General features: G+C 34.8%; 3 protein-coding genes across 4 annotated transcripts; 2 read left to right on the top strand and 1 right to left on the bottom strand.

Moving 5' to 3' along the window:
• Positions 1 to 156: 156 nt before the first annotated feature.
• Positions 157 to 2,404, top strand: LOC143193838 (transmembrane protein 185B). 2 transcript variants are annotated; one of them, XM_076400245.1, is made up of 7 exons: positions 157 to 283; positions 460 to 636; positions 688 to 895; positions 965 to 1,090; positions 1,145 to 1,279; positions 1,350 to 1,473; positions 1,536 to 2,404. In XM_076400245.1, the coding sequence occupies exons 1-7, from the start codon at positions 246 to 248 to the stop codon at positions 1,742 to 1,744; spliced, it is 1,017 nt and encodes a 338-aa protein (XP_076256360.1). In that variant the 5' UTR covers positions 157 to 245; the 3' UTR covers positions 1,745 to 2,404. The 2 variants fall into 2 exon arrangements, with proteins under 2 accessions (XP_076256360.1, XP_076256361.1); XM_076400246.1 differs by having other exon boundaries at positions 178 to 283; positions 693 to 895.
• A 1,507-nt stretch (positions 2,405 to 3,911) lies between these two features.
• LOC143193839 (transmembrane protein 230) lies at positions 3,912 to 5,507 on the bottom strand. The gene is made up of 3 exons (XM_076400247.1): positions 5,128 to 5,507; positions 4,824 to 5,068; positions 3,912 to 4,766 (listed from the first exon to the last, which is right to left on the bottom strand). The coding sequence occupies exons 1-3, from the start codon at positions 5,304 to 5,306 to the stop codon at positions 4,663 to 4,665; spliced, it is 528 nt and encodes a 175-aa protein (XP_076256362.1). The 5' UTR covers positions 5,307 to 5,507; the 3' UTR covers positions 3,912 to 4,662.
• Positions 5,508 to 5,563: 56 nt separating this feature from the next.
• su(w[a]) (suppressor of white-apricot) lies at positions 5,564 to 14,479 on the top strand. Its single transcript, XM_076400244.1, has 15 exons — positions 5,564 to 5,985; positions 6,048 to 6,223; positions 6,277 to 6,446; positions 6,508 to 6,721; positions 6,780 to 6,865; positions 8,476 to 8,770; positions 10,205 to 10,354; positions 10,415 to 10,552; positions 11,648 to 11,750; positions 11,818 to 11,967; positions 12,036 to 12,127; positions 12,699 to 13,217; positions 13,273 to 13,426; positions 13,634 to 13,843; positions 13,902 to 14,479. The coding sequence occupies exons 1-15, from the start codon at positions 5,801 to 5,803 to the stop codon at positions 14,059 to 14,061; spliced, it is 2,802 nt and encodes a 933-aa protein (XP_076256359.1). The 5' UTR covers positions 5,564 to 5,800; the 3' UTR covers positions 14,062 to 14,479.
• The last annotated feature ends 286 nt before the right edge of the window (positions 14,480 to 14,765 follow it).

Here is a 14,765-nt window from a genome sequence, read left to right as displayed (position 1 = left end):
TAATTTAATGAATCTTTAAAATTAAGTACCAATTTAAAAGATTCTTTAAGAACGAATAAACGGTTTTTTATAGTTTAAGATATATTTCATTTCTTTGAAAAAATATCGATATATAGGTCAAAAAAATATCGATATATTTTCGACATCCCTAATTCAGTTGACATTGACTTTTACGATAGACTAAGAAAACATTGAATTAAAAATAAAAACATGGATAACAAAATTGCTTCGTTTCTTCGGTGAACATGAATTTGCAGACCCTTTTTCAAGATTTTAATCCCAGGTATGTAAATATGTTTTTTTAGTGATACTTTATTTAACATGAGGTTTTGTATTTTAAAAAATATAGCTCATATAGCCTTGATTATTTATTTTGTGTACATATACGTAAATAATTTGTTTTGCAAATTAAGCAATGTTCGGATACGTGTATGAAAGTACATATATTTTTCGTTACAGCAAGTTCGTTGTGCACACATGCTTGTTAACTTTTACCATATTATTTGCATTAAAACTAGATGAGAACATAAACTGGTCTTATTGGACAATATTTTCGCCAATATGGATTTGGAAAGCATTGGTTATCTCAGGAGCAACTGTGGGAAGTTATGTTTGGTGGAGATATCCTCACTTCAGGTATGTGCTAGCCATATGATGTATTTATATAACTAAATGATTACATTCTAGATTAGAAGGGGAAGCTTACATTCATTATAAATCAATGCTAATATCACTGGCACTACATTTGATTTTGTTAATGTTTGAATTGTTAGTGTGTGATAAACTGGAATCATCTAGACATTTATGGATATTAGTTTTTATTCCATTAATCTTCATAAGTATTGTTAGCATAGCAATTTGTATATGGGCTGTCAAACATGATAGAAGTTTTGAGGTAGGTACACCAGCTTTAATGCAATAAAATTGAAATAATTTATTGAATAATTCAAATAATGTTTTCTAGTTGGAACTATTCTGTGCTGTAAATATATTACAATTTATATTCCTAGCTTTAAGACTTGATGGATTTATTGGGTGGTCCTGGGAAGTTGTTTTTGTGCCATTATGGATAGTAATGTGCTTATCACTAGTAAGTATGAATGCTTGTATTAACTTATAGGTATGAGTCAGAAATTTTTTTCAGGTAGGCGTATTGTACACCATTATCTTTGCAGCGATATTGCTGAGAACCCCAGAGGTTAGTGCGCAACAAAAACGGAGTAGTTTTCATTCAGCTTTGGGTTATACATTCTTAGTAATTCCTATTTTGATATTTCAAGTATGTATATAGTTCACGTAGATCATGGTCAGCATATAGGATGTTACATAATCAAAATTATACTTTACAGGTATTATTAGCTAATAAACTAGATGAAGATATCCGAATATCATACACAGCTGTGGTTAGCCCACTTTTTATATCTTTTGTGACACTAATATTGATGTCTTTCAGTGCTAAAGGTGCAAACAAATGTGAGTAGCGCTTAGATATCATGATTTTCATGCCTTTAATTTCTGATTGCTTTTTTTTACAGGGTGGTTCGGCATCAGAAAAGACTTTTGCTCCTTTATACTGGGTGCTTGTCCATTATTACAAGAATATGGCAACATAGCTTACCATACGGAGCGGCGCCCCAATGGTGTTGAATTGGAACAGCAGAGTGAAAAACAAAATACTCACATAAAGAAGGCGGACCTGATGAAGCCCGTGCTGCCAATAATTAGTATTGAGATGCCAGACTGACGTGATTATTCATTTGAATTTGACGTTGATTATGGGTATTGGCTTTATAGTAAATCTAAAATATGTGTTCAGATAGGAGAGCAATTTAATCAATAGTGATATGAAACGGAGATTCCTGACAGATCTGCTCTATACAGCAGTTCCTCTGATGACTCGTCACTTGAGAGAGTGGTCTACCATATTTGAGCATTATGAATTTTTGTTAAAACATCAGCTATGTTTCAAATTCTTCCGTAATATCTCATATACTTCCACTGACATGTTTGATATACTTCCATTACTAACATTTTCTGACAATTCATCAACAAATACCGACCATTTCAATTCATATAATTAAAAAAACCTACGTTTAGTTCGACTTTTTTTACCATATCTTGTATGTTATGTAACTGTTACCGATCTCAAATGTGATGGTCCTACTCGTTTATTAATTTTAAACGTTATTAATGAGTGGCTAAATGAAATTGAACACATTATTTGCAGTATTGAACGTTTTACGTGTTAAGCGTTATGTGCGTTTCTGTTTTGTTCCATTGTTTTTTCCCCGAAATATATTTTATTACGAAACACTATAATTTTTGTGCCAATCATAATTTATTATATTATAAGACGAAACCGTTTACTTGTAAATACCCTTTTTTAATAAATATTTTATTAGTATTCCATTTTATTCGCAAATACCGACGGTCAAGGCATGCTATTCTTTAACCGCGTGATAAACTGTCAAATGCCAAAGGTGCCAAATTTCTCATTGAAAAGCAATTTTGGGAAACATTGTTTCCTTTAAGTTTGTGCGTTACAAATCGAGTTTACCGGAATTTATTTTATTGAAGTATTATAAAATATATATAAATTATATGCTTTGCAATAAATGTAAGTACGCATTTGTATATACTTAAATTTAATTATACAACAACTTATGCACTTTTGTTACAATCTGTAATAAAGCTATATAATATTTGATCTATAATCTGTCCAAAGTTGGCATCAACATTCGTCATCTCAATTAATGACGTTAAAACAGTGCGATGTTGCCACATCAACTCTGAGTTTTAATTTATTTTGTCTTTAACCTGTAACAAAATTCTAATCTAAATAAAATAATGAAATAAAAATTTTATCAAATACAATTTATTTTAACATTATTGTGCATTTAGAAACTACAGTTAATTATACAGCCATAATGATTTATAGGTTAGAGTTAACCTCTTACTATTGTTGTCAAACTACTAAAACTTATTTAATCGAATTTGATTTTAGGGATTGATTGATTCGTAGTCGATAATAGTAAAACCGGTTGTTGTTACAAATCCTATATCTTGACGTATCAGACGAAAAAAAAAATTATTGCCTTAATTTTAAGTTATATAAAACATATACGAATATATCAAATTAATGGTTGACGTAAAATTATAACAAAAAATACGATTTTTTTATTGCGTGCAAGGGCGCACTTATCCTAGTTGACTTTAACAAGATAATATATATCTTGTAAAAAAACTGTGAAATGTCATATTATTAGTAAAACAAAAAATATACCCTGTCTTATATATTAAAACATAAAGGTAACATCACAGAGTAATATATATTCTATGGGTAACATTTTCTTATAACTTAAACGTAGTTGATGTTAATTTTGTTTAATTTTTTACTAAATCATCAAGTCTCACTAAGTTAATTCATGAAATTTCAGTAACCCAGCTCAAAATGCTTCTATACAAGCAGCTTGCAAAATTAGCAAACTTGGTCAATAAAGCGGCAACATTTTTCTGTGATTCTAATTATTCAGGTGTCTCTTGCTTTGCAAAAGAGCAATCTCCATGCTTCTAGTCAGTATACAAAGTATGCAGGTTCCACGCGCCTTTAATCGCTATCAGAAGGTTGGCGCGGTCCATTGTCTCGTAGCAGACGATTCTCAGAGACACGTACTTAGGTACCGAAGACGACTAACTTACAAGCAGGATGATCGCCTAAATAAACAATTTGTTATACAAGATGTTAATCCTATCCGTGGTTCTTCACGAGTCCAACCAGTGAACAAAGGCTTCTGTTTTATTACAGGTACTGGTTCCTACCAGGCCTAACTAGATATTTTAATGAAACTGTTCTTGAAAAATAAGCAAAGCAATTTCAGTAATCCACTCGCATTTGAAATAAAAGCACATAGTAAAATTCAAATATTTATTTCAAAGAAATAAAGCTTCCGTATTCTGACAGTCCTAATCATATCCAGATCGCGCCTGGTTCCGTTATCACAACATCAGTACACTAAATAATATAAACGGGATAAATTATTTTACAAAAAAATTTCCAGGAAATTATTATGAATAAATGCAGACCCCACTGCGGCCTGCCGCTATTTAATGTCGTTTACACAATCATATTGAGATTTAAAGACACTTTGGTTTAAGTACTGTAAAAAATGCCCTAGGTATGTAAATTTTACTTACAGAATATGTTTTTGGTGTAAAAAGTAATTCGAGTCAATAACATTCACAAATGGCACTACAACGAAATACAGCAAAATGCAAAGGAATCTTACATCCATCCTCTTACACCACTAATCATAAAATTATGTGAATTAGAAAATAATGAGATTATACGTTTTGTGGAAATATCTTAAACAATGCAAAAATGCATTTACTACAATAAGTTTACGTACCTATACATAACATAATAATATATACCATAAAAAATGTATATCTTCCAAATATAATGGACGAAACATTATCTGGAAAATATTATTTAAATATCAGTCCCAGCTGAGTGTTCCTACAAGCTCTTAAAGTATAATAAATATTATTGCAAAGATCAAAAGATTATTTTTATTAAAAAATAATAGTGACTTTTCTCTTTTGCGCTAAATTTCAACTATCTACATGGACAAATCTCATCGGTAGCAACCTCATCGCTCAGCCTTATGTGAATAAAGGTAAATTATGGAAATGGTAACCCCGCTTGCCTTTGGCAGCAAGGTAGATGTATACCACGTGATAAGCTCCCGGTATAAAACAGATAAAGCCTACAATATTTAACACCCTCAATAAAAGTAATTTAAATGTCTGATTCTTCCAATTACCTGCCAGAAGGAAAACAGATGCCTGTAAACCTGAATTTGGTTCACTTAACGTTAGGGTACCAGTCACCAGGAGACCTGTCCCAATGATGAGTAAGGTCGTAGCTGCCAAAACCATTCTCCAGTTTTCCCGCACTTTGGGATGTTTAAAACATGACCTGTGCAGGTTTTCATCACTAGAACAGTCATAGTAATCTTGAATTAACGAGTCGCTATCTCTAGAAGTATCCGTCACTGATTTATAACCCCTGTAAGAGAATGACTTCCTGTTCAGAAACATGAAAACCTTTATCATATTTTCTTTTACCGTCCGTTGTCGATGTTAATATTTATGGTGTCTCCCTGTCCTATTTTTCCATTTGGCGTAGTGGGAGTGGCGATCCCGTATACCTTGATAGCTTCATCAGTCTCTTCCTCAAAAGCGTCATCGATAGAAAATCTCTTCGGTTTCCCATTTTGCCTTGAAAATTGTGAAGACATGTTCATTTACAGTAAATAAATTTAGCAACTAGACAGGATCACAGCGTTAAAATTTTCAAGTCATTATGAATGCGATTCTGAATAGTAACGAGGACTTTTAATCAAATTGGGACGACACTATTTAAATTTTATCGACCTTCCTGAATTTTTTAAAGGTGTTGTTTATCAAGGAAAACGTCAAATCTAATGTTTTTATGGTTGATGTCCTAACGTCAAATTCCTAGTTTGTTTGTTATAAAGAGGGCGCCCTGATTTGACTTTTCAGTTATGTCAATTCAACAACCTATCAGTCAATCTGTCAACCTATGTTGTATTTTTCTATGATTGTATTTTTTCTATGGGTTGTATATGCGTGCTTCGGTCGACAGGTTCTGTAGGATAATATTACCATAAAATAAAGAGTATACATTTTATGAATATTGCTCTATAACTGGTTTAGTGCAAAAAGTATAGAGATCAGCAAACTATATTTTATGATTCAGTCACATTTGTAAACAAAAATGGCACAATGGGGCACATCGGACTCTGGAATTTTACGAAAAAACAGGACGGATAATAATTTGGAGGGCCTACTAGTATTTGGATATTCCTGTAAGATATTTAGGGATGACGAAAAAGCTTTATACATCGATCAAGGAAAGCATTTAATACCGTGGATGGGCGATGAAAAATTAAAGATAGATAGGTGAGTAACCCTAATTCATTAGATTATTTAATTGCCCATGCTTATTTTACATTTATTTACAGATATGACTGTAGAGGAGCTTTATCAGACCTTAAAAAATTTGAAGCAAGTAGGGAAGGTTATGATGCTATGCGATGGCTTGGTCTTAGTGATGCAGAAAGGAAACTGGAGGAATTATGTGATACTGAACGATATTATTCTTTGGAAATTAATGAAGAAGAGGAGGAAATGTATAAAGGTTACATTGAGCTGCTGTTTTTTTCTCTTTTTGTAATGACTTTGTTTTTTTAGAGGAAGAAGCCAAACGAGGCAAAACAAACACATTTGCATTTAATTATGATACTCCAAATAAGCCAGAGTCTGAACCACAAAATGGAATTCCCACAGTGCCTGAGAAAGAAGAAGAGGAGGAAGTTTATGTGCCCTTACCTACATTAGATGTACCTGTTGATATTAGTATTGTAAGTGTAACTTTGTGATTGTATTGGCTTACACAAAAAGTGGATTAATGTGAATTTTTAGCCAAAAACTGTTAAAGAATATGCAAGAATTGAGAAAACAGCTTTATTTGTGTGTCGACAAGGCCCTCAGATGGAAATTCTAATCAAAGCAAAACAAGCAGATAATCCACAGTTCAGTTTTCTGACAGTAAATGACCCTTTGTACAAATTTTACCGTCATATCCTTGCAGCTTTCAAAAACGGAAGATATCATGCTCAATGTGATAAAAAAACCAGTAATACACCTGATATTTCTTTTATTGTATGTTGTTTTAACTTAACTTTGTATTTCAGAGGAAGACCATAACGCAGATAAGCAGGAAGTTGAACAAGACTCTCACTACTTGCATCCTAGTTTGCAATCAGGCAGTGCCAAATCGGTAGGTGCTACTCAGATTTGTCAAGTTTTCTTTAAAAACTTGATTTTTTACAAATTATAGGTATTTTTAGTGTGTTAATGTGAGTATAGACCAAAAAGAGGATCCAAAGGCTGTCATGGATTAATTGAAGTCCAAATTGAGTTATTTTTCTGATTTTTTATTGCTAAATAAATCACAATAGAATTATATATATATACCTTGTCAAAATGTGGCCAGTTTAGACTTTTTAAGAATCAGAGGTGTCTGATATTTCATCTATCTATATTTATTTTGTTTTTCTAATTTGGAGAAAAGATACAACTCAAAACTAAATATCAGAATTATCAAGTAGTATTTAGAATGTGTATTAAAACATATTTTTTTAATTACCTTTGGATTACTACCAACAAGATAAGGACATGGATTTAAACTTAGCCAAAAGTTTATAAAAAAAGGGCCTGTTAGAGTGTGCAAAAATCCTTTGATTTTATTTTAGCCACATTAATTGATAAAGTAAACTTGAAACAATACCAAACAAAACGGACCGATAGGTGTAAATCAAGCAATCATTCCTAAAAAATATATCTTAGGTTGTATGCATTTTTTCCTTATTTTTTTTATAAATACCTACTGGTTATTTGTCTCTGCAAATTAAGGTGAATTTATTTGAATATGGAATAAAGCATGCTTTTAGCTGGCAATATAAATTGTAAACCAAATGTCAAATTCGGTAGGTTTGATACAAATCATGCAATTGGCGGTTATTGGCAAGTAAACACTATATTGTAGGGTATCTACTTTTTTTAACACAACATAATTTTTTTTGTATAAATGTACCTTCATCTTTTTTTAATTAATCTACTGTGTTATGTCATTTTTAATTTTATATAGTTTCTATAGTTTTCATTTGTTTTTCAAAGCTAACTTTTTTTGGATAAATATGAATGGATTTTTTTTGTTTCTTTAGTATTATTGGTTTATAATGTAGTTTAATCAACTTGTATATTGCAAATATGTTAGGTCAAAATTGATGACTTCATATAAAAATTGTCACCTTAATAACATAGGAGTGTTGTGATTATACTATTTTAAAAGAAATTATCATAATAATGTAATATTTTATGTTACAGGTCTGCTTTTTTGTCAGTTTGAAAAATTTTCTATTAGGATCCGATAGCGGCGAGCAAGAAGCTGGGGCTTACACTGTGATATAGTTTATCATAGTGTACGTTATTATTCCTACCTTCAATTTAATGCATCACCGAACGTGGCCAGCTAATGATAAGTTTTAACCGTATTCTAATAATCTCATAATCAGTCGTTATCAATAGCTGGCCCCATTCTTTATGTTAGCTTAAGGGAAGAGATGGGGTAATATTTTTCATAGTAGACCGCTGGCATTGGATGGATAAAGAAGCTGACCGAACGGTGATTTGTCTACAATGGATTAAAACCAGAAATTTCTAATGCGAGAGCGTATGACCGTTAAGTAGCTGATTAACCAGATTTGTTCATGTATCCGATACTCTCTCGCATTACCTCTCTCTACCAGCCAGACCTTTTCATTCTAAAGGTCACGCCTTTCCTTTAAACCCCCGTCAGTAACGGTGTTCTTTTCTTGTCTTGGACAGAACTCCACCGCCGGCGCGTCAATGACGTTGCCGTCGATCCCCTATCGCCCGTCCGCCGATTGCGCCTACAGCCAGTTGGTGAACCGCATCCAAGGTACCGGATTTGCCGTCAGCAATCCCGAATCGAACGGAAATGGACAGATCGCAGCGGAGCAACAGGCCGCTATGCAGTTTAGTTCGGGGAGCGAGGGTTCCGGACAGGCCGGGTCGTGTATCGAGCAACAGTATCAGTATTATTACGTGCAACAGTGGTACGAGTACTGGAGACACGCGGTACTCAACGGCGAGCATGGAGGTGAGCTTGATTTTTTATTTATTTTGAACCCACTCACATAATATTTAATTGAGGAATGAAAATTTTGGAAAATTCATCAAAACCAGTTATCAAACAGACAAAACCTCACACATACAAAAATAACTGCATCTATTAGAATTGTAGTACTTATGAAAATGCGCTTGTTCGCGAGTTGTTCGACATACAGGGAACTTAGCGCCGCGTTACCGCTAATCTCTCCTTGCTCCCTACTGCAACGACCTTATCCGTCGCTGCACTCTTAATTTTGGTCTCACATGACAGTACCCAACCATGTGTTAACTCAAATTCGCGAAACAGTTAGTTCACTAGCTGTTCTTCCAGTCCAGTTATGGCTGCCCAGTTGGCGGGTGCCATATCCCCATAATTAATGCAGTGGCACAGTGATCAGCTGTGAGGCGGTTTTGGTTTAGTGTGTTGGTAAGTCCAGAGGCAGTCCCGCATTACCCGGCCCAACACATTACTCCAGGGTCACAATCTCCATGACCGGTTATGCGTCACGCATTCCACCTTTTGGTTTCAGTGATCTATGTAAAATACTATTTTAATTAGTTAGTTAGTCTTATTCTAAAATCTATGTATATGTATGTTTAGTTTAAAAAAGTTTTAGTCTATGCACTATGTACTTAACACAAATATACACTGTTGTCCAGGTTGTTTTCGTTTAGATAGTATGGGCTTCTTCCAGGTTATGCGTCGGTCTAGATGCATACAAACATATTTAGCATTCTCGGCTTGATGATTATTGATATTTACTGATGGATATGTTCTTCTACAGGGGTAGATTTGTTTAATTTGCTTTAATAGGTCATGTCTTCAGTCAAGGTTTTATCAAGGTTTGGAGGTTCTTTGATGCTGTTATTGGATCTTCGTCAGATGCTACGATGATTATGTTGTTTGCATATGTTGCCACAGTAATTTTTTGGTCGGTTGATTGACTGAATATAGGAGAATATAGAAGTATCGGATCCAGTACACTGCCTTGCGGAACTTCGGGATATGTCAATGAGTTCATCGTCTTGTTTTATAGGAATATCTATCTGCGAGATAAGATTTTAGTAACTGAAAATGTGGATGAGGGAGGAATTTCTTTAATTTAATCTGCAACCCTGTGTGCCATATTTTATGAGTATCCTGAAGTATATCTAGCAATTGATACATCGAGCTGAAGAATTGGGTATCAGAAGACGCTATATATATTCCATTCGATCTGCAACAGTATGTCCTTCATAACTCTTTCAAAGAGTGATTGAGGATTGCCATAAAAGCGCAAGCGGATTATATTCAGCACTGTATTGTTCAAACCTCCTAGAAGCAGATGTTGTCTATAAAATGAGTCTAAAAATACTTCTTGGTCTTCAGAGCTACAATATGTAATAGGTCTTAAACGGTAATCAACGTTTTTCATCGTTTCAGCTGCTTACGCAAATTTACCTACCGATTTTACCCAACTGGAACTCAACATGCAAAACTACATTCACCAGATGGCGTGGACCCAGTACGTGCAGCATCATAAACGAGTCGCCGCTGAAACCAGTACCTCCAACAATTCCTACGCTCAAATCGGTAAGAGGATCTTGAAACTATATCTGAGGCAAATTATTATTACCTCTTGCAATTTCATAGTGTCCAATCTGAACAAAGATGGTGGGAATCCTTATACAGCCAATGTACCTCAACTGCCGCCCCAGCCTCAGCAGGTCGCAGTAGAACAACCCAAAGAAAATCCGAAGACCGAACCACCAAAGGCAAAACCTGTTGAATGTAAGTATCGCAAAATGTTTTTCAAACTATAAGCCTGTGTTCCTTATCAAAGGATAGCATTTAAACTAGAATAAAACCTACTCATCTATAATAGGAAAAGAGATTGTCTACAGTTGATGTAAATGATGACCTTTTCAAGTATTTCCAAGTTAGAGACTAGAAAAGAATAATTTTTAAAAAATCAAATAAAGCTCATTAAGAATGTTTCACTTCAAGAAGGTATCGAAAACGTTCATTTAGATGGAAATAGGAAAAAGCAATAGAAACATGAACGTTTCAACGCCAAAATCTGAGACGGTGACGAAAAGTGCATCCATTACGATAATCTAATCTAATCAGCATCAATGGTAAAGCCAAATATCCATTACTCCAAGCTAATGCTATGTATTTAGTGAGATCAACTTGGTGTGGTATACTATGGGCTTCTGAAACCTAATGAAACTACAAATAACTACAATTGATGCGTTTGAGCCGGGCACAGTTACAACAATGTTATTCTTCAGCGTGATAACGCCCGACTACATCTTGCAAAACCAGTGACAACAGACTTGGAACATTAAAATGGAAAATGCTACCCCACCCGCCATATTCTCCAGACCTTGCTCCTTTTGATTAATACTCGTTCTGACATATGAGCAGCGCTTCATCCCTTAACGAACACATCCTCAAAGATACACCGTTCTTTTGAGATGGAATCCGTAAATTTCCTGAAATGTGGGAAAAAGTAACGGTTATCAGTGGATAATTGAATAAAATGTGCGTTGCCGATTTTTCATAATAAAGCTTCAAGTAAAAAAATCCTTTAAAACAATTTTATATGCCAATTATGTTCAGCATATGTTAACAACCTAACAGAAATTGCAGTAATTTTATTTCATCTAAATAATAATAAATATGAAAATTGTGAGAGCTTCCTTGGAAAGTTATTTTCTAATAGTATAGTACCCTCTGACCATAGCTTTTTCTGGTCTCTGCTAAACAACAAACACTTGACAGCACTTCATGACTCCTTAAGTATTTTTTTAAAGAAAAAAGGCCCATGTCCATTTCTGATATTGACTAGCTATTAAATAAAATGATTGTTTTGTGTTGTAGGTAAACCAACTTTACTATCACTGGCTGCCGATTACGGATCAGATAGCAGCGAATCTGATACATCGGATTCGGAAGAAGATGGAAACAAGAACGAAATATACAGGTTGGTTATTATTAACTAAATTACGTTTTTACTGTTTATTCGAACCATTTTCTTTATCATTGTTTAGAGTTCCTTCGGGCGAGGCTCAAATAGTAATCGATAAAATGGCGGATTATGTGGCTAAGAACGGCGCTCAGTTCGAGGAAATCATCAAGGCCAAGGGCGATGCTAGGTTCAATTTCTTGAACGAAGGTCACGAATTTTATAAGTATTACAGGTATTGTTTCTTCGGTGTTGCTCCCAACTGGTACTGTTGTCGTTCAATCGTATCCATTTAATTTTCAGGGTAAAACTTGGAGAACTGACTGGCCAGCCACCCCAAATAAATCATAAGAAAGTCAATGAGAAACCGGCTTCGAAAAATAAAAAAGTCATCGGTGAGTCAGCTCATTATAAATTTTAACCGCATGAACAAATAATTCGGGCTTTTTAAGCTGGATATTAACGTCAATTCAAATTTCACTATATAATATATATATATATATATATATATATATATATATATATATATATATATATATATATATATATATATATATATATATATATTTTTTTTAATTCATGAATTTGCTTGTATACATTGTTCTAGATTGTATATATGTACAAAAAATATTTCCTTCTTTCTGTTCCATATGCTTATCCAAGCGCTTCTCAACATTTTCAGTTATCAAAATATATTGGAAACAAAAAAGTCACTGTGTGCCAAATCCTATGAATCCAATTAATATTTTAATAATTCTAGATTTAATTCCATGATTTTTGAAAGCGAGACTGCACAAATGTGTATTTTATCTTGATATAAAATTCTTTGTTGGTGGTCTCTCGAATCTATGAGCACTATATCTTAGATTTTCTTAGAACTTATAACACTACATTTAATACCAACAATAGATATCTTGTAGTCATGTGAGTTACTGTTAAGATTAACTGTAACACAATGTCTCTTAGCTCCAGTAAGCTTCTCCATTAAGAAAACCAAAGATGAAGTACCAAAGGAGATTAGGAGCGCCCTTCCCATGGAAGATTCGAGCGACGAGGAGACCACTCCTCCCAAGACCGACGAAGTAAAAGGTGTTTTGTCCGTTCAGAAGATGGTCCAAGTATCGAAGGGCGCGTACAAAATCACTCCGGTCCTTCCACAGCCCACAGTCGCCGAGATAAGTCATCAGGGCGAACCGGAACTCGAGTGCCATACCCCCAAAACAGACATAAATAACACCAACGAGAAGCTGTCGGCCAATAACAACGTTAGCCCCTCTCCGGAGAGGCAAGTCAGGCGATCGCACTCGTTGTCGCCCAAAAAATCGCCTTCGGTTACGAAGTCACCCAAGAAAGAAACGCCCAAGAAGGCTCAGGTTATAGATATGTTCGAGGCGGACACGAACGGCGACGCCATCAAGCAGAAGGCCGAGATCTCCGATCTGGCAAACGATCCCATCCTCGAACTGATCGAACTGGACAAAGAAGGTGAGTTAAACGGGTCTCAAAATCAGACAAACATCTATCTAATGAATTATCTTAGGAGAAGATGTCGCCAAGGACAAAGCAAGACAGCTGGAACGGAAGAGGAAGGCGGCCATGTTCCTTAAGTTGAAATCAGTGGAAACATCCAACAAGCACGAGAGATCATCATCGATTAAGGACAGAAGGTCGCCTAGCCGGTCGAACAGTGACAGGTACAGTAACCATTGATATATTTTTAATATGAATTTGACTAGATACTGATTCGATTAGAACGCATCAGTTTTTGTGGTATTTATTGAACTTTTGGAGTGGTATACGTTGTTTTCTATTTTTGAATGAAAAACATTTTTGAATGTTTTTTTTATGTGTTCTCAACAACTGTTTTTCAAAAGAAACTTTATTTTTACTTCGATTTTCAGATACAAGTCTAGAAGCAGGACCCGCGAGTTGAGCTACCGTAAGAGCTACTCGAGGGATCGAAGCAGGTCCCGCGAAAAGCGGAGATCGCGATCCAGAGAAAGGAGGAAGGATCGAAAACGGAGCGACAAGGAAAGAAGCAGAACGCCGAAGGAGAAGAGCGACGAGGACAGGAGGAGGAAGAGGGAGAAGAAGAAGAAATCCCATAAGAGGTCTGTTTTCTTTCCCTCGGTACCGTGTCCCTTCTTCATTTTTTTTTTTTTCGTTCAGAAAACACTCGGAGAGCAGGCCCAAGAAGAAATCGAGGAAGCACCATAAAAGATCGAGGTCAAGATCGAGATCCGTGTCCAAGGTGAAGTCATCGTCCAGGAGCAGAAGCAGGTCGAGGAGCACCAGCAGGTGTTCGCATATTTCGATTGACAGCTCATGACGCTGATCCCATAACGTTTTTGGTGCGGATGCGGCGTGAATCTGCTGCATCCCGATAAGGAAATGGTATCGACACGAAGGGGAGATATTGTTATGTACGTGCCAATAGACAATAAGTCGTTAGCATTTAGGGTGAAAACAGTTAATACGAGAATCAATATTTGCTTGTGTTTCATCTAGACAAATATATTTTCAAAAATGACCTTACAAATTGTATTTGTATTGAATATATGTACATATATGTATATATGTAGTATTATTATCTAATTAGTTAATCAGAGCGAACATCAACATTTGTTTTGTACAAATCCGGTCGGTTGGGTGTTTCATGTACAAACATACAAATATGATATTTTTTTGTAATAACATATTTTTTTAAGGGTGATCGTAGGGAGATTACTAGTAAATTGTCATCATTACATAATTGTATTTTATTTTCTCAAGAACCTATTCCCATGAAACGTCTTCATATTTGGTTTAATGAAGAAATATAGCTCACCTATTTCTTAAAGATACTTCAATCTTTTTAGAGCGTTGAAAGTTTCTTATAAAAAATAAAACACAAGAGCGAGAACTCGACAAGGACGCAGTGTGTTGAAATTTGGGAAAAGTACAGACTAGAAATTTCATGGAGTGTGCTGATTCAATTCGAACGATGCGCATCCTAGCACATCAACCTTTAAAAACGTATAATTAAAACATAAT

The sequence above is a fragment of the Rhynchophorus ferrugineus genome, unplaced genomic scaffold (genome assembly GCF_030347505.1).
Source record: "Rhynchophorus ferrugineus isolate W39M unplaced genomic scaffold, kcgeb_rfMv2 rfM3, whole genome shotgun sequence".
NCBI classification, from domain to species: Eukaryota; Metazoa; Arthropoda; class Insecta; order Coleoptera; family Curculionidae; genus Rhynchophorus; species Rhynchophorus ferrugineus.
The sequence above is the reverse complement of the archived record's forward strand: the minus strand, read 5'-3'. Positions and strand labels throughout refer to the sequence as shown.